The sequence below is a fragment of the Anolis sagrei genome, chromosome 2 (genome assembly GCF_037176765.1).
Source record: "Anolis sagrei isolate rAnoSag1 chromosome 2, rAnoSag1.mat, whole genome shotgun sequence".
Lineage (NCBI taxonomy): Eukaryota > Metazoa > Chordata > Lepidosauria > Squamata > Dactyloidae > Anolis > Anolis sagrei.
The window spans coordinates 70,979,284-71,006,009 of NC_090022.1; the positions used below are offsets into that span (position 1 = coordinate 70,979,284).

At 41.4% G+C, this 26,726-nt stretch overlaps 1 protein-coding gene across 1 annotated transcript in view; it reads left to right on the top strand.

Moving 5' to 3' along the window:
- Positions 1–2,606: 2,606 nt before the first annotated feature.
- The window catches only part of DCAF1 (DDB1 and CUL4 associated factor 1), a 60,341-nt gene continuing 36,221 nt past the window's right edge, over positions 2,607–26,726 (top strand). The window contains exons 1-8 of the mRNA XM_060765808.2: positions 2,607–2,765; positions 16,720–16,837; positions 17,949–18,025; positions 19,506–19,579; positions 21,400–21,513; positions 23,367–23,504; positions 24,533–25,006; positions 26,213–26,314. Coding sequence (XP_060621791.2) covers positions 16,728–16,837; positions 17,949–18,025; positions 19,506–19,579; positions 21,400–21,513; positions 23,367–23,504; positions 24,533–25,006; positions 26,213–26,314 — 1,089 coding nt within the window. The 5' untranslated portion in view covers positions 2,607–2,765; positions 16,720–16,727. The remainder of the gene's footprint in view (positions 2,766–16,719; positions 16,838–17,948; positions 18,026–19,505; positions 19,580–21,399; positions 21,514–23,366; positions 23,505–24,532; positions 25,007–26,212; positions 26,315–26,726) is intronic.

Here is a 26,726-nt window from a genome sequence, read left to right on the forward strand (position 1 = left end):
TTACACCAGAAGCGACTTGGAGTTTCTCAAGTTGCTCTTGACACGAAAAGAAAATGTATATGCAAATATTTAATTATTTTAAAAAGAAAAAAAAACCCAAAATATTTTTGGTTCCAAGCATTTCTGATAAGGCTTCATCAACCAGTATTATGGATATGTATTGGAGTCCCTGGTGGTGCAATTGGTTAAGCCCTTGTGCCAGCAGGACTGATGTTTGAATCTGGGGAGAGCACAGATGAGCTCTCTCTGTCAGCTCCAGCTCCCCATGCAGGCACATGAGAAGCCTCCCACAGGGATGATAAAACATCAAAACATCCAGGCATCTCCTGGGCAACGTCCTTGCAGACGGCCAATTCTCTCATACCAGAAGCGACTTGCAGTTTCTCAAGTTGCTCCTGACACACACAAAAAAGGATATGTATTAATGCTTGTAACTGAAGACTATCTCACAGAATGCACTGTAAACTTAGATCATAACTTTACAATAACAAGAACACTCCTTCCAAACAGGCATGGGCAAACTTCAGTAGGCTGTTAGGAATGGTGGGAGTTGAAGTCCAAAACACCCGGAGGGCCAAAGTTTGCCCATGCCTTTTCCAAAGTATCAGTAAAATAATATAGTATATTGTATACATATATATTGATAATAATATTACAATGTAATAATACAATTTAAGAATTATATATTTTATATTACATGTGATATTGCTAATAATATTACAGCATAGTGGTACGAAATAGTAATATGTAATGTAATATGTAATGCCAATATTGTGCTGTGCTAATAATATACTATATTGTATACACATGTAATATTGATATGCACTTTACTTACTTAAACGATCCCTCAATGTCCGAGTAAGATTGTCCTCCAAGTGCGGTGTCCTGGCGGTGGGTACGTAGGTGACTGTGGAGCCCTATTCTTGACTCACATATGTTCTCCTACAGTGAGGGAATCGGTTTCCAGGTGGAAGGCGGTCCCGGTTGAGGTTGGCTTGATGTGCCTTCCTCTTGGCACATTTCTCTCTTTCACCCTCCGTTCATGCCTCTTTGAATTCTACAGCACTGCTGGTCACAGCTGATCTCCAGCTGGAGTGTTCAAAGACCAGGGCTTCCCAGTTCTCAGTGTCTATGCCAGAGATTTTAAGGTTGGCTTTGAGCCCATCTTTAAATCTCTTTTCCTGTCTTCCAACATTCCGTTTTCCGTTCTTGAGTTCGGAGTAGAGTAACTGCTTTAGGAGACGGTGTTTGGGCATCTGGACAACGTGGCCGATCCAGCGGAGTTGATGGCAGAGGACCATCACTTCAATGATGGTGGTCTCTGCTTCTTCCAGCACGCTGACATTTGTCTGCTTGTCTTTCCAAGAGATTTGCAGGATTTTTTGGAGGCAACAGTGATGGAATCGTTCCAGGAGTTGCATGTGATGTCTGTAGATAGTTTACGTCTCGCAGGCATATAGCAGGGTTGGGAGGACAATAGTACCTTGGTATAAACAAGTACCTTGGTATCCTTAAGTATGTCCCTGTCCTCAAACACCCTGTGCTTCATTCGAAAAAATGCTGCACTCACCGAGCTCAGGCGGTGTAGTATTTCAGTGTCAATGTTGACTTTGGTGGAGAGGTGCTGTCAAGGTAGTGGAAATGGTCAACATTTTCTAGTCTTACACCATTAAGCTGTATTTCTGGCATTGGAGAGGGATTGGCTGGTGACTGCTGGAAGAGCACTTTGGTTTTCTCAATGTTCAATGACAGGCCGAGCTTCTCGTATGCTTCTGCGAAGGTGTTTAGAGTGGCTTGTAGGTCTTCTTCTGAATGTGCACAGATGATGTTGTCATCAGCATACTGGAGTTCTATAACAGATGTTGTTGTGACCTTGGTTTTGGCTTTCAGTCTGCTGAGGCTGAATACAATATAATACTAATAATAAAACAATAAAATTATATATTTAATATTACATGTAATATTACTAATAATATTACAGTATAGTCGCATGGTACAATATGGGATTGTATGGTACTAATATTGCGCTATGCTAATAATATATTGTATTACATAAAACTTGTAAGCCGCTCTGAGTCCCCTTCGGGGTCAGAAGGGCGGCATATGAATGTCGTAAATAAATACATGAAAGTCCTTTGGAAGGAGAGAAGACTACGGCTCTCGACAGACATGTAGCCGGGGGGGGGGGGGGGGCTTGAGGGGCTTCAGGCCCCCCCCACCCCCGAAATTCTCATGGTGGTTCGCGAAAAGGCCTTCCTGGTGCATTATTTAAACTGTTATGTTTATTCATATCATGATCTGATCACCATACTCAATATATCTCATATGCATGGGGGTATTGGGGTAATGATACAAAAGGTTTGCTAGGCTAGACCCTCTTTCACTCAGGCTCAGCCCCCCCCCCCCGAAACCCACCCTGAAAAAAGCCCCCCCCCCCCCCGAAACGAAATCCTGGCTCCCGAAATGATTTACGGGAATGAGAAGGCGGCTGCTATGGTGACGAAGGCAGACCATGCGGTAGCCTTGGCGCATGCGCACTGGGCCCGGACTACACTTCCCGGCTTCCCTGGCGGCGCGGCGGCGACTGATGAGCGAGAGCGCGCGCGCGTGTGGTGGGGGCGACGGCGCTCGCGGGCGGTGACGCGCCAAGTGTGTGCCCGCCATAGGCAGAGCGGCCGCCGGGCGACGGTGCGTGGGGCCCGGAGGAAGGCGGAGGAGGAGGAGGAGGCCGAGGCGAGGCGACGAGGCGGCGGAAGGCCGGGCAGGTAAGGGCCGCGAGGGAAGGGAAGAGGACGGGGAAGGGAGGGAGGAGGCGCCGGGCCGAGGAGTTGAGGCCGGTGACAGGCGGAAGGAGGCCGGCTGCTGGCAAGGGGCGCCCATGTGTTCCTCAGCCCGCCTCCCTCCCTCCCTCCCTCCCTCTCTCTCTCCTCCGGCTTGTAGTGGGGAATCTGAGCCCTGGCCGCGATCCAGAGCGCGTTCACATGGGGTTGAGCCTTTCTCTCCCCTTTCTCGCTTGGCTCGGGCACCATTGAACACGCGTGGAAGAGGAAGCCGGTCTCCCTCAATGGTCCTCTCTCTCTCTCTCTTTCTCTCGCCCGCCCCCTTTCTCTCTCCGCCCCTAAAAGGCCTCACAGGGAGGTCAAAGGGCGACCAGCCTGGGGCAAAGCGGATCCTTATTCTTTCCCCTCCTCCTCCTTCCAGAACAGGCATAGGCAAACTTCGGCCCTCCAGGTGCTTTGTACTACAACTCCCACAATTCCTAACAACCGCTAGGCTGGGTTGCTGTGAGTTATCCGGGCTGTATGGCCATGTTCCAGAAGCATTCTCTCGTGACGTTTCGCCCACATCTGTGGCAGGCATTCTCAGAAGTTGTAGCCCTGCAGCCAAGCCTTGAACCTGCAAGGCTATTCAGTGCTAAATCAAGGCGATCAATTGCAGCATTCTCACTTGCCTCAAGCAGACAATAATTCTATCTCCCACCCTGGACATTCCATACACACACACACACACACACACACACCACTTGCCTAGTTTCCAACACACCTCACAACCTTTGAGGATGCCTGCCATGGATATGGGAGAAACGTCACGAGAGAATGCTTCTGGAACATGACCATGCAGCCCGGAAAACTCACAGCAACCCAGTGATCCTGGCCATGAAAGACTTCGACAACACAGTTGGTATGATGTTAGGAATTGGAGTTGTAGTCGAAAACACCTGGAGGGCTGAAGTTTGCCCATGCCTGTCCTAGAACCATACTTGGAAAGGACCTCAAGGGCCACCCAGCCCAGCCCCCTTCTGCCATGCAGGAATACTCATTCAAAGCACCTTCAACAGATGGCCATCCAGCCTATAATTAAAAACCTCCAGAGGAGACTCCACTACACTCTGATTTAGTATATCCCACTGCCTAACACAGGCATGGTAAACTTTGGCTCTTCAGGTGTTCTGGACTTCAGCTCCTGCAATTCCTAGCAGCCACTGTTAGGAATTGTGGGGATTGAAGTCCAAAACACCTGGAGGGCCGAAGTTTGCCCATGCCTGGCCTAACAGCTCTTACCACCAGGAAGTTTTTTTCCTAATGTTTTGGTGGAATCTCTTTTCTTGCAGTTTGAATCCATTGCTTCTTCTTCTAACTGGTTTCTCCTAGCTTCTAGTATTTTCTGATGCCAGCATCATTTGACCTCTCTGTCTTATCCCTGCTCTCTCCCCTCCATATCTTTGGCTTCTGTTTGTAGGGGAGGGATGATGAAGCCCTGAGTGTCAACTTCCTGGGGAGATTTAACTGCTTGAAGCCCCTTCTTGCTCTTTTTTGCACGTGATCCAGGAATAGGAGGGATTAATGTGGAGTTAGGACATTGCCCTGGAAATCGTGTTTGGGTCCATCTGCACTGTATCGTTAAAGAAGCTAGACACATTTTGAACTGCTATGGCTCAGTGCTATGGAATCATGGAAGCTATAGTTTTACAAGTTTTTAGATTTCTCTGCCCACAAATGTACAAATACCAGTATTTCACAGAATTGAGCCACGGCAATTAAAGTGGTGTCAAACTGCATTCATTCTACAATGTAATGCACCTTCGAATACCCAAAGTGGACCCTGAAAGGTGATCATAAGGTGACATCTGTGTATATGAGGGAAATGCTTTTACCTTGACAGTGGACTGTCACTGTCCACCTTTCCATTCAAAACTCGAATTGGCTTCAGGTCTACTATTTCTAGTTTCAACATAACAAACAATTTCTGAAAAAGATGGCTTGTCCCATACATTCCTTTTTCATTTTGTATTGGCAAATGTGTGTGCTGCGCATATAGAAGTTATGTATTATTTTCTCCAAGGAATATCATTACTTATCATTGTTATTACCACAAGCATGTTTGGAAAATTCCACTGAGGTTTGATCCCAGGACTCTCCATGAATACTGAAACCCATGGATGCTCAAGTCTCATTATGCAAGGTTCTAGTAAAGTGGTGTAAATGGCAAAATAAAGATTTGTATTTGGGAATTTAAAAATATTTTCAAGCCATGGAGTCTTTGGTTGCTGAAACTATAGCTCTAGAGGTCCAATTGTACTGTAGATTTCTGAGGAGATGTAATAAGTACATAGATAAATGGCAGTGTTCTGTGTTTAGACCTTTTTGTACAGGTTTGACCAGAAATACCAGGCAGGGAGAAGGCAGTTATTTTGATCCTATAGAATAAGAGTTTTTACACATATCCCATTGAAGTAAATAGCATCTAATAATTTGTACAGTAGAAGAGATATATCTGGACACCACATCTAGAAGCAGCATATGTGACTACATCTGTCACCTTCTCTGTTCTGTTGTGATTTTCTGACCTCATGGGTCATCCAGTCCAAGCAGAGGCTGGGTGGCAATCTGTTGGGAGTGCTTTGATTGTGATTTTCCTGCTTCTTGACAGGTGGATGGACTGGATGGTCCACGAGGTCTCTTCCAACTCTATGATTTGGATTTTCCCTTACCTGTATTCTGAATTGTAGCTCTTTGGTTTTGTCCCTCAGAACTCAATGAAAACTATGAACAAGTAAATGACAGCCTACATAGACAGTCTCACTTTCAATTCTTTTAAGTTTGGGTAGTTAAGAGGACACAAGACACACATTTCCTCCTTGCTTTCACACCACACATGCTAAGGGTGACCAAGGATACATCTGCAGTATAGAGGTAATGCAGTCTGACACTATTTTAATGCAGTTTGACACTGTTTAATGGCTGTGTCAAACTGCATTAATTTTACCATGTAGTTGGGTTTTGGGTCAGGCTTTACATTTCCCCACATAAATGCACGACAGCCTTCAATATGTGAGGCATGTCTGACCATTTTTATCCTCTGCTTGACAATTAGAATGTCAAAATCTTCCAGTTGAAGGAACGAGTAAGGGAATGTAGGAGTTGTGTGGATGGATAGCTGTAAGTTGTGGAAGAGAATGGCTGACTCTTTCAATAGGAGATGCAGGCTTCTTGAAAATGCTCCCTCCTGCCCCCCCCCCCCCGGTTCTACTGGTCTGGTCCAGTCCAGTTTGCCCCTTACTGACAGCTGTTGTTAAGTTAAAACAAAAGAGATCCCAGTCATGTCATGATTGGCTCTCATTGTATGTTCCCATTTTACTACTCCTGAAAGTTGCTAGGTGACCCTTGAAAGACTTGATCCTCCCCAGAAAAAAAATCTGACTGAATTTTCATCCAACACCCCCCCCCCCCCCCCATCTGTATAAGAATGTGGTAGCTGGAGGAGACTTGCTCCCCCTTTGTGTAACCAAGAAAAGTTGTAAAGAATTGCCACTTTTAGGCTGAATCCAGAATTGGAATTGCTGTGATGTCATGCCTGGTTGTGTTGCAACTGATTATTTGACTGGGTTGCTTCTGGGTTCTGGCACTACGAGATGCAGAGCCAATCTTAAGAAATGGGGCTACAAAGTGGAATCCATGACATGCGAGTGTGGAGAAGTGCAAACCACTGACCACCTGCTGCAATGCAACCTGAGCCCTGCTACATGCACAATGGAGGACCTTCTTGCGGCAATACTAGAGGCACTCCAAGTGGCCAGATACTGGTCAAAGGACATTTAATCAACTACCAAGCTTGCAAAATCTGTGTTTTTAAATCTGTTTGTTTGTTTTGTTCTGTTAGAAATGTAATACAATGGTATGGTTGCTGATGACACGATAAATAAATAAATAAATATTGACTGGGGAACAGAGGAGTGAACAGTCCCCTCTCCTCTAGTAGTGAACAGTCCCCTCTCCCCTAGTAGTTGTCTACTGTTACAAAGTGTTTGGGGTGTTTTAAAGATAGAGGCAGAGATCTCTTCTATGGAAACAGGTTGGCCTGTTCAGATGAGAATTTAATTCTCCAAGGTCCACTTCTTCCCACACTTTCCTTGACTGACATTTCTTTTTGAGAAGGAAGCTTTGGCTGCTTGAATTAATTTATCTCCCTCATTGCTTGCAATGTCACCTTGTTAGGTCTCATGAATTGAGGGTTCCTCAGTCCACGTCTGCAAATGTACAATTAAGGGTACTTCTGTAACAGTGAAACCTGGGACTTGATATGGAAAAACTTGCTGGACTATGTTCACGAATTAGCAAAACACATGACCTGCTTCAGGCAAAACATGGTCTTGGCATATGATAAAAGCTTTGATTTTAGGAGTGAGACCTTGATAATTCTATTATTTGCTGCCTTTAAACAGGTGTTTGCTAGAATTTTGTCAAAGTTATTTTTGAAAATCATCTATAATGCTTTCAAACTGTGCCCGATATGAACAATGGATTGTGAACAATGCAACTAGTAGGATAGTTTGTCTAAGTTGTAGGTCTTGCTTGTTCACTGAAAACTTGTTTGTCGTTAATTATAAAAGAACCCCCGCCTCCAGTTCTTGGAGAGCAGATGGAATGGGGAATGGATTGTCACTTTCATAAAACACACCTTTGCAGAGCTCCGAAGCTATGTTACAAAGTTTATAGTTTTCACAATCTTTCTCAGTCACTGTCCTGGTCTTTTCCCTTCCTTCACTTTAAAAATAATTAGTAATGAAGATTGTCGTAGTTGTGTGTGTATCTCTGTCTAAGTGACTCATCAGTTATGGGTTGTATATTTTTTATTTTATCTGGCTTTTCTGAACTCTTGCTGACATGTTCACAGCCATATTCTGACTTTTTAATATGGTAGGTGAATTGTAAAGAGGGACACAGGGTCTTTGAAGATTTGAATTGGGAAAAGCTTTACAAAATTCCCACCTGGGTATAGAATATCAGTACTATGAATTAAATTGGGTATTTTGCACCACTGTGTAGAAAACTACTGGATTTCTTTCAATCGTATGAAACAACAAACAAAGCTTTTGATTTTTCAATCTGTTCCAATCATAGGAACATCTATGTCAAGATGCTATTTTATATCAGTGTTATTCATCTTGCCTTGTATTTAATATCACCTAACATTGACAGTTGCTGAATCCAGATCAGCTTGGTAAGTGCTTGGGAGAAATGAGAAATTACTGTATACTGTGTCCCTATAAGTACATCAAAGCATGAATATTTACTGAATATGAAAAGGGAAGTGATTGGTTATTAAGTGACTGGCTATTTTAAAACACTAAAAGAACACTTTTAAAAGTAGATCTCAAAGGCTATTTACTTTACTGAATGTTGTAGTCTCACTTTCTGTGCAAATCATTTTCTTTGTAGGTTCTGAGTAGTTTTGGGAAAGTGGCCAGTTGGCTTTGTGATGTGCCAAGTGAACACATACTGTATGTCACCACAGTCAGGATTTCTTGGATACGTAGCAGACTAGGAAAATATTACTGGTTGTTGCTTGAATTCAGACAACAGTTTATCTTCTTCTATCAAAATAATAATTTTCCATCTTTCCATAAAATGCTCCTGACACACATATACATACAATTTAAAATGTTAGTATTGTTTATAAAAAATGGATAGATACTTAAAAAAACATACTAAATCAGTCCTGATACCCCACTCCTATAAGCTAAGTTAAGCCCCCGGTGGCGCAGTGGGTTAAACCCCTGTGCTGGCAGGACTGAAGATCGACAGGTCGCAGGTTCGAATCCGGGGAGAGGCGGATGAGCTCCCTCTATCAGCTCCAGCTCCTCATGCGGGGACATGAGAGAAGCCTCCCACAAGGATGATAAAACATCAAATCATCTGGGCGTCCCCTGGGCAACGTCCTTGCAGACGGCCAATTCTCTCACACCAGAAGCGACTTGCAGTTTCTCAGGTCGCTCCTGACACGACCAAAAAAAAAAAGCTACGTTTTCTGTGTGCCAAAAGGTCAATAAAGAGATATATGGACTATTAATGGGCCCGAAATTCGTCCCATTTGTTTCATTCTTGTTTCCATTTATTTCTGTCTGTTTGGATGGTATGAAACAAAGGCCCCTCCTGAAACAAAAATGCAATAGATACGAAAGGCAGGCGGGCCTGTCTTTTGGATGGATTGCATGGGGCCTGGCAGGGCTTGCAGCCAAGCACCAAGTAAGGAGTGCTCCTTACCCGGCTGCAGTCCTTGTGAGGCCCGCTCAGGTGCATAAGCCCAAAGCCTGCACCCATAGGCCCAGGCACTTTAGGTCTGTGGGTGAACCCCCCCCCCCCATTTAAATGAAATGAAAATGGAAAACAAATATCTGACCTCACGATTTTGGGAGGTTCAGACAGAAACTGATCGGGCGCCCCACCCAAAGCCGAATACGAAATGGATCAAGGTAACTCCCAAATTCACAAGTCTAATATAGACAGACTTTTTTTGATATCGCAGTGTTGAACTGTAAAGGGAAGCAAATTTGTTCATGTTATGGAAAATTTATAAAATCAAATTGTTAATTAGTCAATTTTATCTTTAAATTAATAAAATTTAAATGTTAAAATGAGGAAATAATGACCTTCCGCTCACCAGTCACCTCAGTCTCCCAAAAGGTGAAGTAGTAAAACAGTATTAAAAAGTTTAACTTTAGAGTTAAAGGATTGAGAGAAAAAATAGAAACAATATTTCAAAAAAGGGGGGGGGGTAAATAATTGGGTTTATCAAAAAGTTTTTTTTTCGAAACTTCAGGATGGTGTCTCATTATTTTGGTTTTTCATTTGGAATAGTTCAGTCGTGTGTTCCCATCCACTGTACTCCAAGCATAATGCAGGAGAGAGTCAGCAGAATCTTAGTTGATCAATGAAACTGGGGAATGTGTGGGAAACTCCCCCCCCCCCCTCAATGAATGCAATCTCACTGCTGTGTTTGGAACCAATTGAGGCATCTGAATACTTTTCAAAAATAGTCTCACACAAAGTCCATTACTATAACTTACCCTAGTGTAACTACAGCATAAATGACTGTGGAAAAAATCTGTTTTTTTCCACGAAGGAATGCATTTACTATGTCAGCATGAGCTGCTGAAAAACATTCTCTCATCACTGCCAATTTCTGGTCATCCTGGAACAGTTTTGGATTCAAAGGTGTCCTTGTGTAAACTGTCTTCCTGTTTCTTATGCTTATGTCCCAGCTTTGTTCTCTCAGTCTCGTAAGACGTTACAAGATCTCTTAGCATGTTATTGTTGATGATGAAATCCAGTGCCTATCCTCTAGGATGATTTTGAGTCCTTGTCCCCTAGTACTTGTTGTCATCTGCTTGTTGTTAAAACAGTTGAGTGCTTTGGAGAAACCTATTTGGGGTGGAAAAATTATGAAGATTGCCTCTTCCATCTATCTTAATTTAATCATATTTGTTAGGAAGTAAGATCCATTAATTACACTGCAACTTGCTTCAAACTACAAGAAAGGAGATTCCATCTGAACATTAGGAAGAACTTCCTGACTGTGACAGCCGTTCAGCAGTGGAACTCTCTGCCCCGGAGTGTGGTGGAGAGTCCTTCTTTGGAAGCTTTTAAACAGAGGCTGGATGACCATCTGTCAGGGGTGCTTTGAATACAAGTTTCCTGCTTCTTGGCAGGGGGTTGTACTGGATGGCCCATCTCCAACTCTATGATTCTATGATATATACTGCATACTTTATGAGAAAATACCTTTCCTTCATTACCATCTAGTATTATTGCATTTCTCGGTTTCCAAAGTAAGCAGCTAAGGCTCAAAGTGCTTTAGCAAAGATTAGAAAGATTATTTGCTCTTTGATGTCCTGAATCCCGATCTCTTGCGTCCCAATCTAGACATGTGGTCTCTGGTTTGTAAGCTTGGAAGTGATAGTTTCATAGTTTGTGTGTGTGTATATAAAAAAATAATCTGTTGGTACTTGAAGCATATATGTAAGGGCTGCTGCTCAATAGCAAAAAGACAGACAGCTCCCAAGTTATGAACAAGATTGATCCTGTAGATCTTAAACTGAATTTTATGTAAGCCAGGACCCTTCCACACAGCCATATAACCTGGAATATCAAGGCAGAAAATCCCCTGGAAGGGACTTTAGAACAAGTACTTTTTAAGGTGTTACTTCAGCCATACACACACACACACACACACACACACCCATACACCGGGCTCCTCCAGATGTTTTGGAGGAGCTTCCAAAACTCTTTACAGCTGGTAAGATGGCTGGGATTTTGGGGAGCTGAAGTCCAAAATATCTGGAGGAGCACAGTTTGAGAACCACTGCCATAGACAATCGTGACTTGCAATCAAGGGATACAAAAGAGAGAAACAACCAAGAAATTGCTGTGGAAGAATGGTGGGCTGGAATGGCAAAATAAGTTATTCATTCCTATTAGTGTTTGAGAATTATCCATTCTTTTCTCTTATATTTTCAGTCTACATTCATCTGCATGAGTACTCTGCAAGTAGATCAGTAGGAAACTAGATCATATTTATGGACTTGGTTCCAGAGTAATATATAGACTAATTCTGTGCTGAGTTTGAAATCGATACTTAGTGATCATTTGTTGGTTATATAAATTGTATGGTAGTTTGCCAGAAGATGTCAAATAAAGTATACAGACATCTAATGAGCATTGTTATTCGGACAAAAACTTGAGTAAACATTCTTCTTGAGACTTTACAAGAAGATGAAGAAGAATTATTTATTTATTTATTATTTATTTGATGTACTTATTGACCGCCATTCTCAGCCCATAAGGGCGACTCATGGCGGTGTACAGTACACATAAAAGACAATTACAAAAACCCAGTTTCAACAACATCTAAACTAACAACACTTACAGACTACACTAAAAATCCGCTCGTCTCATAGTGGAATCATAACCCGTCTCATATTCCTTGTTCCGTTCCAATTCTTCTTTACCGTAATGTTAGCACTTAATTAAATGCCCTCTCGAAGAGCCATGTCTTAAGGCTCTTTCGAAAGGACATGAGGGAGGGCGCCTGTCTGATGTGTGCAGGGAGAGTGTTCCACAGCCGGGGGGCCACCACCGAGAAGGCCCTCTCTCTCGTCCCCGCCAGCCGTGCCTGTGAGGCAGGCGGGATCGAGAGAAGGGCCTCCCCAGACGATCTCAAGGTCCTCGTGGGCTCGTAGGCCAAGATGCGGTCCGAAAGGTATTTTGGGCCGGAACCGTTTAGGGCTTTGTAGGCCAGAACCAGCACCTTGAATTGGGTCCGGTAGCAAATCGGCAGCCAGTGGAGCTGGGACAACAGGGGCGTTGTGTGCTCCCTGCCACCCGCTCCAGTTAGTAACATGGCTGCCGCGCGCTGAACCAGCTGAAGCTTCCGGGCCGTCTTCAAGGGCAGCCCCACGTAGAGAGCGTTGCAGTAGTCCAGGCGGGATGTGACAAGAGCGTGTACCACCGTGGCCAAGTCAGACTTCCCGAGATACGGGCGCAGCTGGCGCACGAGCCTGAGCTGTGCAAATGCTCCCCTGGTCACCGCAGAAACCTGGGGGTCCAGGCTCAACGATGAGTCCAGGGTCACACCCAAGCTGCGAACCTGCGCCTTCAAGGGGAGTGCGACCCCGTCCAGCACAGGCTGTAACCCTATACCCCGTTCGGCCTTACGACTGACCAGGAGTACCTCTGTCTTGTCTGGATTTAATTTCAGTTTGTTCGCCCTCATCCAGACTGTTACAGCGGCCAGGCACCGGTTCAGGACCTCGACAGCCTCCTTAGTAGCGGGTGGGAAGGAGTGACAGAGTTGGACATCATCTGCGTACAGATGACACCTCACCCCGAAACTCCGGATGATCTCACCCAGCGGCTTCATGTAGATATTAAACAGCATGGGGGACAGTATGGAACCCTGTGGCACCCCACAAGACAAAGGTTGTGGTGTGGAACAGGAGTCCCCCAATGACACCTTCTGGGTGCGACCCTCCAGAAATGACTGGAGCCACTGCAAAGCAATGCCCCCAAGACCCATTTCCGCAAGGCGCCCCAGAAGGATACCGTGGTCGACGGTATCGAAGGCCGCTGAGAGGTCCAGGAGCACCAACAGGGACACACTCCCCCTGTCTAGCTCCCGGCACAGATCATCCACTAAGGCGACCAAGACCGTCTCGGTACCATGCCCCGGTCTGAAACCAGACTGTGCCGGATCCAGATAATCCGTGTCTCTCAAGAATACCTGAGAGAGAGTCCAACTTGTACATTGTGAAGTCTGGAAAAAGTTTGGCAAATGGGGAAAAGTCCCTTTGTGTATCTAATGAATTGCAAAGAGTTCTTGGTTTGTTCATTTCAATAAAAGTTGGTTTTGAACATCCTAAAAAAATAAAAATAAATATTATTGAGAAATGATAGGCAAGACTAGTTCACCATTTCACAACATGCTTCCCTCCTCCTTTTATTTGTTTATTGAACCACACTCCTGTGTCATTTATTTCTATCTTAGAACAGTTGACCAAAAATCAGAATGCTGGGGCTTGACTGCCTTTGCAATGATACCTTTTCTCTCTGCAGCTCTAGAGGGGTTTTCTTCCTTGTGCAGTTACATCTGCATCAGGCCTGCACAACTTGCTAGTAGTAAGGGTCCAAAATTAAATAAACTGAACTTCTTCGGGCTGCAGATAGCTTTTTAGCACATCACTCAGGGGTTGCAAGAGGACGCCTTTCCCCCAGAACAAGCAGCCAAGCTCAATACCCTCAATTTCCCCATCTACCCTCAATTTGGTGGTGAAATGCAGTGCTTTACTGAGGGAAGGAAGAAGCACCTCAGCTCTTGTCTCCGCTGTTCTTCCTTTCTCTTTGCCCCTGTCATCTCTTTCTCCTATGGAGGGAACAACCACCAACTCTGCACCGTTTATGTCCCTCATTTGTGAGAGAAAAACGTAGCTTTGCCATGAAGACCTCACAATTTCATGGTAAACTTATGTTTCTCCCTCACAAGAATTGGTGATTTTTTTTTTTTGCACCAAAGGAGGACAAGACAACAGAAGCAAATCAGAGGCAAAGGACAAGAAAAAAAATGGCATAGACAGGTTTCTCCCTCACAAAGGAAGGGTGTGGAGTTGGCAGTTCTGCTGCTGGATGAGATGGAGAGGACAGAGGCAAAAAGAAAGGAAGAGCGGCAGAGGCAAAAACCGAGGCCCTTTTTCTTTATTGCCTCCTTCTCCCCCCAAAAAGTCAATCTAATGTTAAATTTCAACATATCCTGGAGCTCAAGATTCCAATAAAGCTTCGATGCCTCTTAAAATTTCAACCTGAGTCCAGCAACCACCTAAGGCCTCGTTTCCAACTGAGATCAGCACTTCCAGCCTCCTGACTGGATCTGATGGTGGTGCCCCCCTTGTCACAGGTTAGTTTCGTAACTTTGGTGCATACAGAAAGGAAACATATCGAGCAGTGGTTCTCATCTTGTGGGTCCACAGGTGTTCTGGCCTACAACTCCCAGAAATCCCAGCCAGTTTAACAGCTGTTAGGATTTCAGGGAGTTGAGAGCCAAAACATCTGGGGACCCACAGGTAGAGAACCACTGGTATAGCGGTTTGGAGGAGGGAATTATGGGTTTCCATTACTACTTTGCTATGGCTCTGCATGTGGCCTCTTTCTCTAAGGCTTGGGCTCTGAGCATCTGCAACCTGCTCTAAATCCTTGTGACAGCTACATCTGGGCCACATATTGTGCAGCCCTGATCTACATTATAGACTTAATACAGGTTGCCACCCCTTAAACTGCCATAGCTCAGTGCTATGAAATCATGGGAGTTGTAGTTTAATGAGCCACCAGCACTCTTTGCCAGAGAAGTCTAAAAACCTTTAAACGACATCTCCCATGGTTCCATAATACTGAGCCATGGCAGACAAATGTCTGTCAAAGTGTATTAATTTTACAGTGTGGATGCCCCAAGGGTCTGCTTTTGAGGGTGCTTGGGGGGATGCAGGTCTAAGGGGGCAGTCCCCACAGACAAAAGGAGTTCATTTGCTACATGTAAGTGTGCTCTCTTAGTATAAGATTTAGTAAAGTGAATATCTTAGAGCGGTTACTGATAATACCTTCATGTACAGCAAACAGTGTTTATTGAAATGTATAGGCAAAAGTAGTCAGACCTCAGCATATAGTGATCATGGTTAAACTTCCAAGCCGTAGCCAAGGAGTGACTGTTACCATCCAGTGTGAGTCAGGTCTGCTCTGCTCCATTGGAATTCCAGTGGCATTCTAAGAACCAGGATCTTTCACTGTAGGAGAAACTTATTCATCAGCATTGTCCTTCAGAGGGAAGACAAAAAATAATTATTTTTCTAAAAAACATTTTCTGTTCTGAATGTACAATGGCTGTATTTCAATCCAAACAAGCCCCCATCATTTTGGTCTACTGTAATTGGAATTGGTTCCACGTAGCGGAGAATCGCTTACCTGTTTCTATTGTATTTTTTTTTTACTGAATAGATTTTAGCTGACATCATTTGAAGTGGTTTGAACTGTGACAAGAAAATAGGGATGGATCAATTAGATTTATACTTTCTTGTAAGATAAATTGGATTGTGTTTTCTTGTCTTAGTTATCAAGGTAAGAGGCGCCTCCATAAACTGTAGAATTGTTCTGGTCCAGCATATTTTTATCTAAGACTTGTATTTATTTATTTTCCCATTTATGATCTAGGGCTCCTGAATCAACAGGGAATGGTTTTATTTTAAGGGTGGTGATGGTATATTTTTGTTTCTCTTCCGTTTTTTTAAGTGTTCTGCTCTCTTTGCTTCATTTTTTTAAAATTTAGACTTCCATGTAGTCTTTCAACCCAATGCAGCAGCTCTTCTTCCTCTGACCTTCTCAGTCCAAGCACAGAGGCTGTGTGAAAGCATGATGAAAAAGGGAATGAGAGGAATGTATACCCCTCCAAAATCTTCATCCTATTCCCCCTGCTTGCGGTTTCTGTCATAAGGATCTTCCCTGTTTCAGAGACTTAATGTAGAATGAGTGTGCATTGTTGTCAATAAGGTGTGAGATTGAATAAACCTGACTTTTCAGTGTGTTGGAAGCAGAGCTGACCCTGTAAATGAGCCCCTCCATATGATCTGCCTCAATCTTGTTGCCAAGGTTGCCAGGTAGAATACAGGACAGGGCTCCTATATTTTTAATGGTTAATAGACCCTGAAGCAGGAATAAATAGTGTAGAGTTTTACCAGGTCTACTCATGTGACATTTCTTCCTTCATTTGCCCAAACTACCTTTTAGTTGCTGCACCCCTCCCTAAAAACACAGTGTCATTTATGAGCTCAGAGATAGTGGGTGCAGTGATGGAGAGGCCATCCAGCTGTATGTCACAAACATCTCAACTTAATTAAGTTTTAATAATTTGTTCAGTTGTTTTAAGGTGCATGACTTCTGAAAACTGACGTATTTGAAGTGTGTGAGTGAAATAATACACTCAATACAGAAAAATTACAAACAAGATAGGTTCTGTATGCTTGTTTTTAAATTGAAAAGGTAATTTTTAAGTCTAACTCCAGCCAGTTGTTTTTTTAAAAAATTGTATACTCTTCAGAAATACCCCTTTTCAGAAAATTTTACCTCATTTTCTGTTTCTGTGAGAATTGGATTTAGAACATTTTGGGTTGTTGTGTAAACAAGGATTGGTGATAAAACTTCAGTGGAGACATCTTTTTCCCAGCATAAGTCTTACAGGAGTGAATATTCCTTCCTAGGGATAGATTTCCTCTCACTTCCTGTTGAATAACTCCCATTTGAATAACTCCTCAGCTCCCCGATGAAAGTCTGATATTTCTAACTTGGGGATTGCCTGCATTCAATTTCTTTGTGTTACTCTTTATTTCTTCTGTTTTACTTTTAGGGTGAGTCATGTCTTCATGTTCTGAGCTTGTGGATTCCAAAGCTGAGCTGACTGCTTTGCTGGAGCAATGGGAGAAGGAGCATGGCAGTGGACAAGACATGGTTCCTATACTTACTCGGTAAGTCCAGTTATTTGGAATTATAGCTAGTTCTACAGATTAATTACTGTTTACAAATTACTACTGAACACTAAGGTTGTTGGGAAACGATTTTAAAAAGTGAATGAAAAGCAGGGTCTTGTCTAGATATCATTAATATAACAGTTGGAAAATACTTCCCAGCCTAGAAGACCATCAAATAATAAAGCTAGTAAGAACTTTCATAACCCACATGAGGGATGACTCTCCAGATGTCATTGGAGTGTGATACCCATCACCTCCAGCTAAGATAGCAAAGGTGAATGGTGCTGGGAAATGCATCCAGCAACAGCCAGAGGGTCTGTTGTTTGCATGCTTCTCTCCAGATCTGTGAGTTTAGGTTTAGTCTTCCATTCTTTTCTTTTGCTGAATCGCAGTTGTTTAACATCTTGGTCACCTGTGATACAGTAGAGAGCATTCGTGCATAAGTGCCTTTGTAGTTCTCTCCAACTGAAAAGTTGAGGAGCAGCCCAGTTGGGAAATGAGGTAGAAGTATGTGTTGTCAAAGGCTTTTATGGCCGGAATCACTGGGTTGCTGTGAATTTTCTGGGCTGTATGGGCCATGTTCCAGAAGCATTTTCTCCTGACGTTTCACCCACAGGAATCTTTAGAGATTGTGAGGTTTGTTGGAAACTAGGCAAGTGGGGTTTATATATCTGTGGAATGTCAAGGGTGGGAGAAAGGATTCTTGCTTGTTTGAGGCAAGTGTGGATGTTGCCATTGATCATCTTGATTAGCATTGAATAGCCTTGCAGCTTCAAAGCTTGCTGCTTCCTGCCTGGGGAAATCCTTTTTTGGGAGGTGATTAACTATCCCTGATTGTTTCTTGTCTGGAATTCCCCTGTTTTTGAGTGTTGTTCTTTATTTACTCTCCTGATTTCAGAGATTTTTTAAAAATACTGGTACCCAGATTTTGTTCATTATCATGATTTCTTCCTCTGTGTTGAAATTGTCCACATGCTTGTGGATTTAAATGACTTCTCTGTATAATCTCACATGGTGGTTGTTAGAGTGGTCCAGCATTTCTGTGTTCTCAAATAATATGCTGCGTCCAGGTTGGTTCAGTAACTTATGTTTCTCTTTCCTTTTCTAGAATGTCAGAATTAATTGAAAAGGAGACAGAAGAGTACCGTAAGCGAGATCCAGATCCATTTGATGATAGGCATCCTGGTAAGATGTGATGCAAAGATCAAGTGAGATAGGCCATGCAGCTATAACTACAAAATGTATGTGCTGCTTATGTAGCTTGGGATTTTTTCCAACTTCTGACATATTGCAGCAGCGGCATGTAAATTGTGTTGGGCAGCTGTTTGGGGTTAGGGGACTGCATTAGCCCCTTCAAGAGGCCTTGAAGGGTTGCAGCTTCAGAATTTTTAGAAAGTTTTTAAAAAGGAGGTTGTGTGGGCATTTCCTTAAGTTTTTGTTCCATTCTGTGATGTTTTAAGCACTGGAAATTCTTTTTTTACCTCAGTAAGTGGCCTGAAATGAGTGGGGTAGAAGTGGGATTGGTGACTATAAAAAGGGTCCACATGGATTCAGGTTGCATTTGCTCCAACCACAATGCAGCATGAAAATGATAGACTTCTCCTTCCTTTATTCTTCTGAATAATATACAGTAATTAATTTGCACAGATGAACCTGTTCTGTTTTGAAGACCTTGCTTCTGTATGTCATTTTCCTAAATCGGCATTGTGTCAGTGATTGCAAATAAAACACTTAGTCCTTCTTTTGATCCTGCTTCATGTGAAACATATGAGTGTGTTCTCTTTTATTTGCCATAGCAGACTTACTCTGGTGTCCTCATGAATCCTTAGCACATTTTCAAGAAATGAGATATACAATGGATTTGAACTTTGATAATAAATTTAAGTCAAATTTCATTTCATTAAAAGCCACGAACAAAGACTTAATACCTTCTGTCTTAAGTGGTAGGCGGTATTCCAGTTCATTAAAATTGCCTACCCATAGCTTCAGGAAGATTATTTCCATATTACTGATGCACATGAACTGGATGCAATGATGATCATTTGCTAAACATCTGAGGGAATTTTTCTTGTGTTGATATTATCACAGATCAGGGCATGATGTATTCTGTGATATGATTCTGTCTTTTTGTATCTTGGTTTGAGCCAGTCTTGTGAGCTGGATTAAGAAAGTAATTCAGATTTTTTCTTTTTTTCTACATGTTCTTTTTCTTCTGCTCTTTATGCTGTATGCTAGCAACTTGCATCAGGAGACTGTCAATAACTAAAAAATTAATGTTAAAAGCCCAGGAATTCCAAGTTGTTCTACTGACTTAAAGGCCTTTTCTCATCACTGTGACTGAATTCATTTTGCATAAAAAATAAGGAGCACATTTGGTACATGAAAGAATTAGGACTATACATACCTGGTTGCATGAATATACCTGTATTGAGATTCTGACCATTTCATTACATGCCAAAAGTCAGTCAGAATAAAATTGGAGTGCTTGCTGATGGGAAGTCCTCTCTTGTCATGCAGCCTTGGAGCAGTAACTCAGAAGGACCTTAAGATGATGTTGAAGGATATCTATGATGGAGTACTTTTGCAGTTGCCCTTTGCTGCTACTATTTAATTTTGCTAACAAAGTATAAATTACTAACTGACTTTCTTGTCCATTTCTTTCCAGGTCGGGCAGATCCAAAATGTATGCTTGGCCACTTGCTGAGGATCCTCTTCAAGAATGATGATTTCATGAATGCAGTGGGTTTACATTAGTTATTTATGCATAAATTTGTAACTGGTAGCTAGAACCTAAGCCATTAGTATTGCTCAGTTATCTGAGTGCATTTCCTAGAATACCAGGATGCTTGTTTTCTCTTATGCTTTGTGATGAATCAGGGTTGCGTCTTCCAGAAAGTGGCTTAAAGATTGATTTAAGTATGATTTATATGGGTCATAATAAAAAAGCCAAAAGCAAATGTCTGTTAGCTAATTTGTGAAATGTAGTCTTAATAACAATGGCCTTTGCCCTGACTGTCATTAACAGAAAAGAAGGATTAACTTTGGTTACTGAAATTAATGTATATTATGTATCCTGAAATGGGCCATACACCATGAAATCTAGATCTAATCTCCAGTTTTATTTAAGATATAGTTTAGATATATTTTATTTTCTCCAAATGATGAATGTGCTTCAGATACATTTCCTGCGTATATAACTGTGAACAGTGCTATTCAAAATTATGGACACATTCATCCAAATGATCTAACTGAAGGTAATTCTTAAGATAATATGCATTGAACTATACTGAATTTATCTTTCTTCTGTATCTTCAGCTAGAAAGTTGGTTACATAGGCTTATGCTACAACTGAATGTCGGCTCCCCCCAACTTTTTAAAGCTCTTTGTTAAGAAACTTTCACAATGAGCAAAACAGTGTTTAAAAGATGTGGGCCTCGATTCTGAATTCCTATCAAAGGAACTCTTTCTAGAATACTTCTGTTGGGGAGAAGGCTGTAGGCAATTGCCTTATCCTTTACAGCAGAGCTTTCCAAACATTTTACATTGCTGATACACCTTTTAGACATTCATCCTTTCCTTCACTGTAATTCAATTTTACTAGCAAACCAGAGGTTAAACCAACCCCTTATAATATTTTCTTACAATATATATATATATATATCGGTTTCATATAATTTTTACTGTCTAAATGAGATTCAACTCAGCTGAGATATTTTTTTCCTTTACACATCCTATGTTCTACAATTGATTTTATGTAGTTTCTTCTATAACCGCTCCATGTGGTTCATTACTGACATCTTTTTCAACAGATTTTACTTTCTTAATTAGAAACATACTCATTATTGGGATACTTACTACAACTTAATTAACAAATTGTGCAAATTATAAAAGTTACAACACTAATTACACTTGAAGGGCAATAGCACTCCACTTCTGTAGTGATTAAACCTCTGGAGATTTTAAACAGAGGCTGGGTGGCTATCTGGGGGGGGGGGGGGAGAAGTGGAAGGAGGCGGGACCTTGAGCTCGATGTCACCCAGGTGGCCTCTGGCACTTTTGCTCCCACTACTGTTTCCTCTTCTTCCTCCAACGACAGCCGACATTCTCCGTCCAAGCAACTGTCAAGCAGCCCTTGTGTGTGTGTCCGGCGGGATGACATTTTTCCTGCGACACATCTGTGGGCTACAGGCATCATATACTAATGTGTCCAGACACACAGTTTGGAGAGCTCTGCCTTCCAATCCTATGTTGTTGCAGGACAGCTTTGGATGGTTGAGAGGCTCTTCAGATTAATTGCTAGGTAGAAAGAGAAGTTGGTGGAAAATGTTCTTCCCACTTACAGTATATAAGTAGGAGCTTCAGTTATTAGAGTCCCCTGTATGAACAGAAGGTCAACTCAGGATCCAAGTGTTTTTGCAGAATGAGGAAAATAATCTTTACTATTTCTTAGAATCCAAGCCTGTTGCACTTAAGTCATCCCCCCCCCCCCCGTGCGTAGTGTAGAACATTGTTTGTTAAAAAGAGGGGGGAAATTGATTCTATTTTTGGTTTCTTCTTAGCTGGTGAATGCTTATGTGATGACAAGTAGAGAACCTCCCTTGAATACTGCTGCTTGTCGACTCCTTTTGGACATCATGCCTGGGCTAGAAACTGCTGTGGTCTTTCAGGAGAAGGTATTAAATGTAGAAAGATACATGTAGTCTCTTCATGCTGAATCTTTCTGTAGTCTTTTCCTTCACTGTTATCAGTTGTTAGTCAAGTCAAGTTAGCTAAGTTTTCATTTTTTATTGCTTCTGGAACACAGTTGTACATATGTGTGTGTGTGTGTATTTGTGTGCGCATACACACACACACACACACAGACATACACACACACATTCCATTATTCATTAGAAAACCATCCTGTTACACTCATCTCTCAACTATATAAACTGTTCACAAAGATCATGCTACAAAAATAATCTCAAGATGTGGAAATTATCAGAGAACAAGTGGGCTTCAGATGTGGCTAGTCCACCCTCAATTATATCCAAGCAATCAAACAGCTGCTGGAAAAAAGAAGAAAATATCGAGTTCTGGTTTGTCTTGCTTTTGTTGATTACCAAAAGGCCTTCAACTCAGCTGAGATAAATGCTATCCTTAACACTTTGCATCAAGCCAGTGTAAATCCAGCATTTGTGAACATTATAAAAAGCATCAATATGGGGTGCACAATGGATATTAAACTGTTGTCAGAGGTGTGTCATATCAGAATAAACGAAGGAGTGCATCAGTGAGACACAAAATCATCAAAACTGTTTGTGGCGACTTTGGAAAACCTCTTCCGAAGCGTTAAATTTAAAGTTGGAATTTCAATTGATGGCAAACAACTTTCTCATCTCCCCTTTGCATGCAATTTCTCCTTTTTGTCAAAAATCCAGAAGATTTACAATATGATCTCCAACAACTAGTGCAACCCTCAAAATCAGTAGGACTGGAAATGAACTTAAAGAAAGCGAAATTGATGAAAAATGAGCAGTGTGTCCTGGGCTGCATCGTTATAAACTGAAATGAAATTGAGGAAGTGACTGAATATGTATATCTTTTCAACAAGTACAATTGAATAATTTGACAAATGGCGAATGGGCAAGAAGACGCAAGGCTGCTTGGACAGCTTTTAATTTGTTTTTTGTAGTCTATAATACTTTTTGGGATTCATAATAATAATTTCAAACTAATTGCAGATATTTTTAGCTTACAAACTTTTTTTTTAAATGAAGAAAACCCAAGAAAGAAAATACATGGGCATTTAAAAAACATCATGGGTCAGCATCAATTGAGAAGTTGGGAATACATAGAAATATCCTGGCTGCAGTTGAGTAGGAATCTTTTCTAGTTTTCCATCGCACATTCTGTCTGACAAAAAATTCCATTGCTTGAGTGGATTTACTCTAATTGGGATTGACAGTTGAATTGAGGCCCTGAACTATATGGACATGATCCAAAGACGCGATAAGTATTTGTATAAATGAGCTTTCACATAACCAGAACTTTCTTTTATATCTTTTCTGAAGTGTTTTCTCCTTGGTGGTAAGACCTATCACTGTTCTGTTTACATAATGACTTAGTCTTTACCAGCAGCAAGAATAGAAAATAAAGCTATGGCCAGTGATCGATTTTTTCTGTATATGCATATTATTGTACATTTTTTTTAGTTAACTTATTGGACCTCAGATAATTTGAGATGTGATATTTGATGAAAGAGTTGTATCTATTGTCTGGTTTAAATGCAATGGGGTCCTTATGGAGTCAGCAGAATTGATTTTAGGATTAATGCGGAATGTGGTTTGCATTAAACATTAGATATTGTTCTGCTTGGAAAATACTGATCTACATCTTGGAAAAAATGTGAAAAGAACTGAAGAATTTTCAAAGTCTTGGTAGTTGTCATGTTTTATTTATATGAATTGTAATTTGTATAGGTCATGAAAAAGCAGAATTTAAAGTGCCTGGTAATAAGTGTTATCATTCATCTAAACAATTTTAGGAAGGCATAGTTGAGAACCTCTTCAAGTGGGCACGAGAAGCGGATCAGCCTTTGAGAACGTATGCAACTGGGTTGCTGGGAGGTGCCATGGAGAACCAAGACATTGCTGCCAACTACAGGGATGAGAATTCTCAATTGGTAATTCCCATGGCAGATACCATTTCTTGAAAAAAGTGATTGGAATAGAAAACCCTATGCCTTTACTAGCTCCTGCATCACATATTTCAGAAGCCTTAGTACATGTAGTAACCTTTTAGGAAGATTTCATATTTCTGTTGCACGAGCAACTGTGAATATTAGCTCTTTCTTGGTACAGTACATATCAGTTGGTGGTTTTTTTTGTTTTGTTTTTTTTGCATTTTTGCTCATGGTTGGAGATCTCAGGGTGACTCTTATATGGCTGGAAATATAGTTGGTGTGGTATGTTAATTTTAACAATAGAATCTATTTAGGTTTTCAGGGTGATGTTTGAATAGTTAAAACATTGAAACAGGGTAATTGTTGTTTGGCTCCATGTATCTGGCTTCCTTTTATGAATAATTTCATTAAACTTTTTCTTTAGGGGTACCAAGAATTCTTTTTTTAAAGTTTTAGAATAGATTGGAGATAGACCATCTAAGCCTGGAGTTCCCCCTAATTTAGCTTCTTTGATAGCCTTCTCAATCTCTCTGTATGGCTATTGACTTTTCTAACTGGGCTTTTTGTTCTTCTGTAATTTTTTTCTACTCTCTGATTCTGTAAATAGTGTTCCATTTCTTTTTCCAAATTTTGTTTACTCATTTCCTTTCTATATAGCTCTGTGTAATACTTAACGAAAGTTTCCTTGATCTTTATATAGGCGCTTTCCGTCCCTGACTTCTAATATTTGTTTTTGTCTTCATTTTGTACGCTAGCCATTTTCCTAGTTTATTGGCTAGTATTTTAACTTCCTTTCTAAATCTCATGTTGTGATCCCATCTAGTTCTTTTTGTAGCATTCTTAGTTTCTTATCTAGTTCTAAAATAGTTAGATTTTTTTTTAGTCTCATTTCCTGGCCTGGTGAAAAGTTATATTAGCAATTCCCTGGATTGTTGTCCATTAATTTTTGTCCATGGTTGTTTGCTATTGATGGAATTGAACTTGCTGGAATTACGTGAAAGTGATGTGTCCTTTCCTTCTTGTAATAGGTGGCCTTTGTTCTTCAGCGTCTGCGGGAGCTCCAAGTCCATGAAATGAATGCAAAACATGAACACAAGCGGCCCAGTCCTCGAAAAGCACCCTCAGACCCTCTGCTGCCTCTCGATGAGGAGGCTGTGGACATGGATTATGGGGATATCACAGTAGATGGCGAGCAGGAGGACGTGACCAGAGACGTGGACATCTCATTTAACCTTGACTCTAATCACAAGACTAGTAGTCGGGTGAACTCTGCTACGAAAAAATCAGGGAAACAACATGAAAGGGAGAATTTCCGGAAAGCAAAACAAAAACTTGGGTTCTCGACAGAGCCTGATAAGATGTTTGTTGAACTGTCTAATAGCAGCTGGTCTGAAATGTCTCCTTGGGTCATTGGCACAAACTATAATTTATACCCTTTGACTCCTGCTATAGAACAGAGACTAATTCTGCAGTACCTGACTCCCTTAGGGGAGTATCAAGAGGTAGGTATAAAAAGCAGATAGGAATTGGTTGATATATGGCTTCCTGTGATGAAGAAATTCATCACAATTCATTCAGGCTGGGTCATTGTACAAAGACCATGAAAAAGAGAAGGACTGGAATGCAATTCAGATTTTTGAATTTACTGCCCTTTGTGATTTGCCTGTTCAGACAAAACGTTCCTGCGTGATAAATAGAACATAGCCATTAGTGTTCACTGTTTGAAAGAAGTACTAGACTGTTTTAAATGGCACAACTTCCTTTTTGTGACCAGACACCATAACCCAAAACTATCAGGAAGGAAATTGCTATCTCAACAGTTAAGAAATAGAAGGTAGTGATGACTTGCAAAGAATACGGATGCTTTCCTTTTTTGTTTTTATAGTATGGGGAAAATAATCACTTTGGAAACAGGCCTGTGATTGGCGACCTTTATACTGTATATTGGCCTTTCCTAATTACCGGACCACTCTACCACTGTACTGCTGTCACAATATGTTAACCCCTATTTATATCTTGGGAATGTAGTATTGGGCATAGAGCAACACACACATATTTCAAGTACAAAACTATCTCTTCGCATTCCTCAGGGATGCTACTGGTAGAATCTTCCTCTCCATTCTGGTGATACAGACTTTGCTCACTCTGATTTTCCCCCCAGTAATTTTGGCTCTGTTTCCATTAGTGATTGCTCATTCCGTAGCCCTTATCTTTTTTCTGGGTTCTTTTGCTTCTTAGACTTGTCCTCAATTCTTCAGCATTCATATAGAGACTTCTCTCCCCTGATTTGTGCACCTCTTTTTGTGTCTTTTAGCAGCTGTCCTGTCCCTACATGTATACACTGAATTTGAAAGCTCACTATCTTAAATGTCATTCTGATATGTAATACTCTATCAGTCTTTTTTTGTGGAGTAATGTATTTGTCCAGTCAGTGTTGCAGAATTTGGATCCTCTTTACCCAAGCTAAAACTTGCCTGATAACCACTACTCTCAAAGTTAAAACTGTGTATCAGTCAAGAATAGTTTCCAAGCTTATATACAGTGTGTATTTCCTAAATTCAATATTTGAAATGCTATTTTTCTATTTCCGTTTAACTGGCAGTACCTGTACACATTTATATAGTCATATCGTTAGGCCATGCATTGGTGTTTTTGTCCAAGGCCCCAATTTTTTTAACAATGAGGAAATCTTTTACTTTTCCCATCAGCTGCTGCCCATCTTTATGCAACTTGGGTCAAGGGAGTTGATGATGTTCTATATTGATTTGAAACGGACCAATGATGTATTGCTCACTTTTGAAGCCCTTAAGGTAAGCAGCGATGCAATGAACTGGTTGTTAGTCACTGATGGTATTGTGCCAATTCTATACTCTTTGTCAGTCACGAAATAATGATGGTCCTGTTTATCTGTTGCATTAACTGGTGCAAAAGTAGCTGTCAGCTTCACATCTGGGATAAAACCCACCTTCCTCTGTTATTTTGTCAAACATCAGGGAGTGTGCTTTCTTTGAAATATTTTAGACTGCCCTGGTTCTGCAGTTTATCACACTATAAGTAAACATATCATTAAAAGCAGGTGAACTTGGGTTCAGTTAATTTTGGCTTTACTTTTCCTGTTACTCAGATTCCTCTATGTTCAGATATTGACATTAAAAGTACTTCTTTAAGATAGTAATTGGCAGCTTATAAATAATAAATTTAAAAAGTTATTTATTTCCCTCC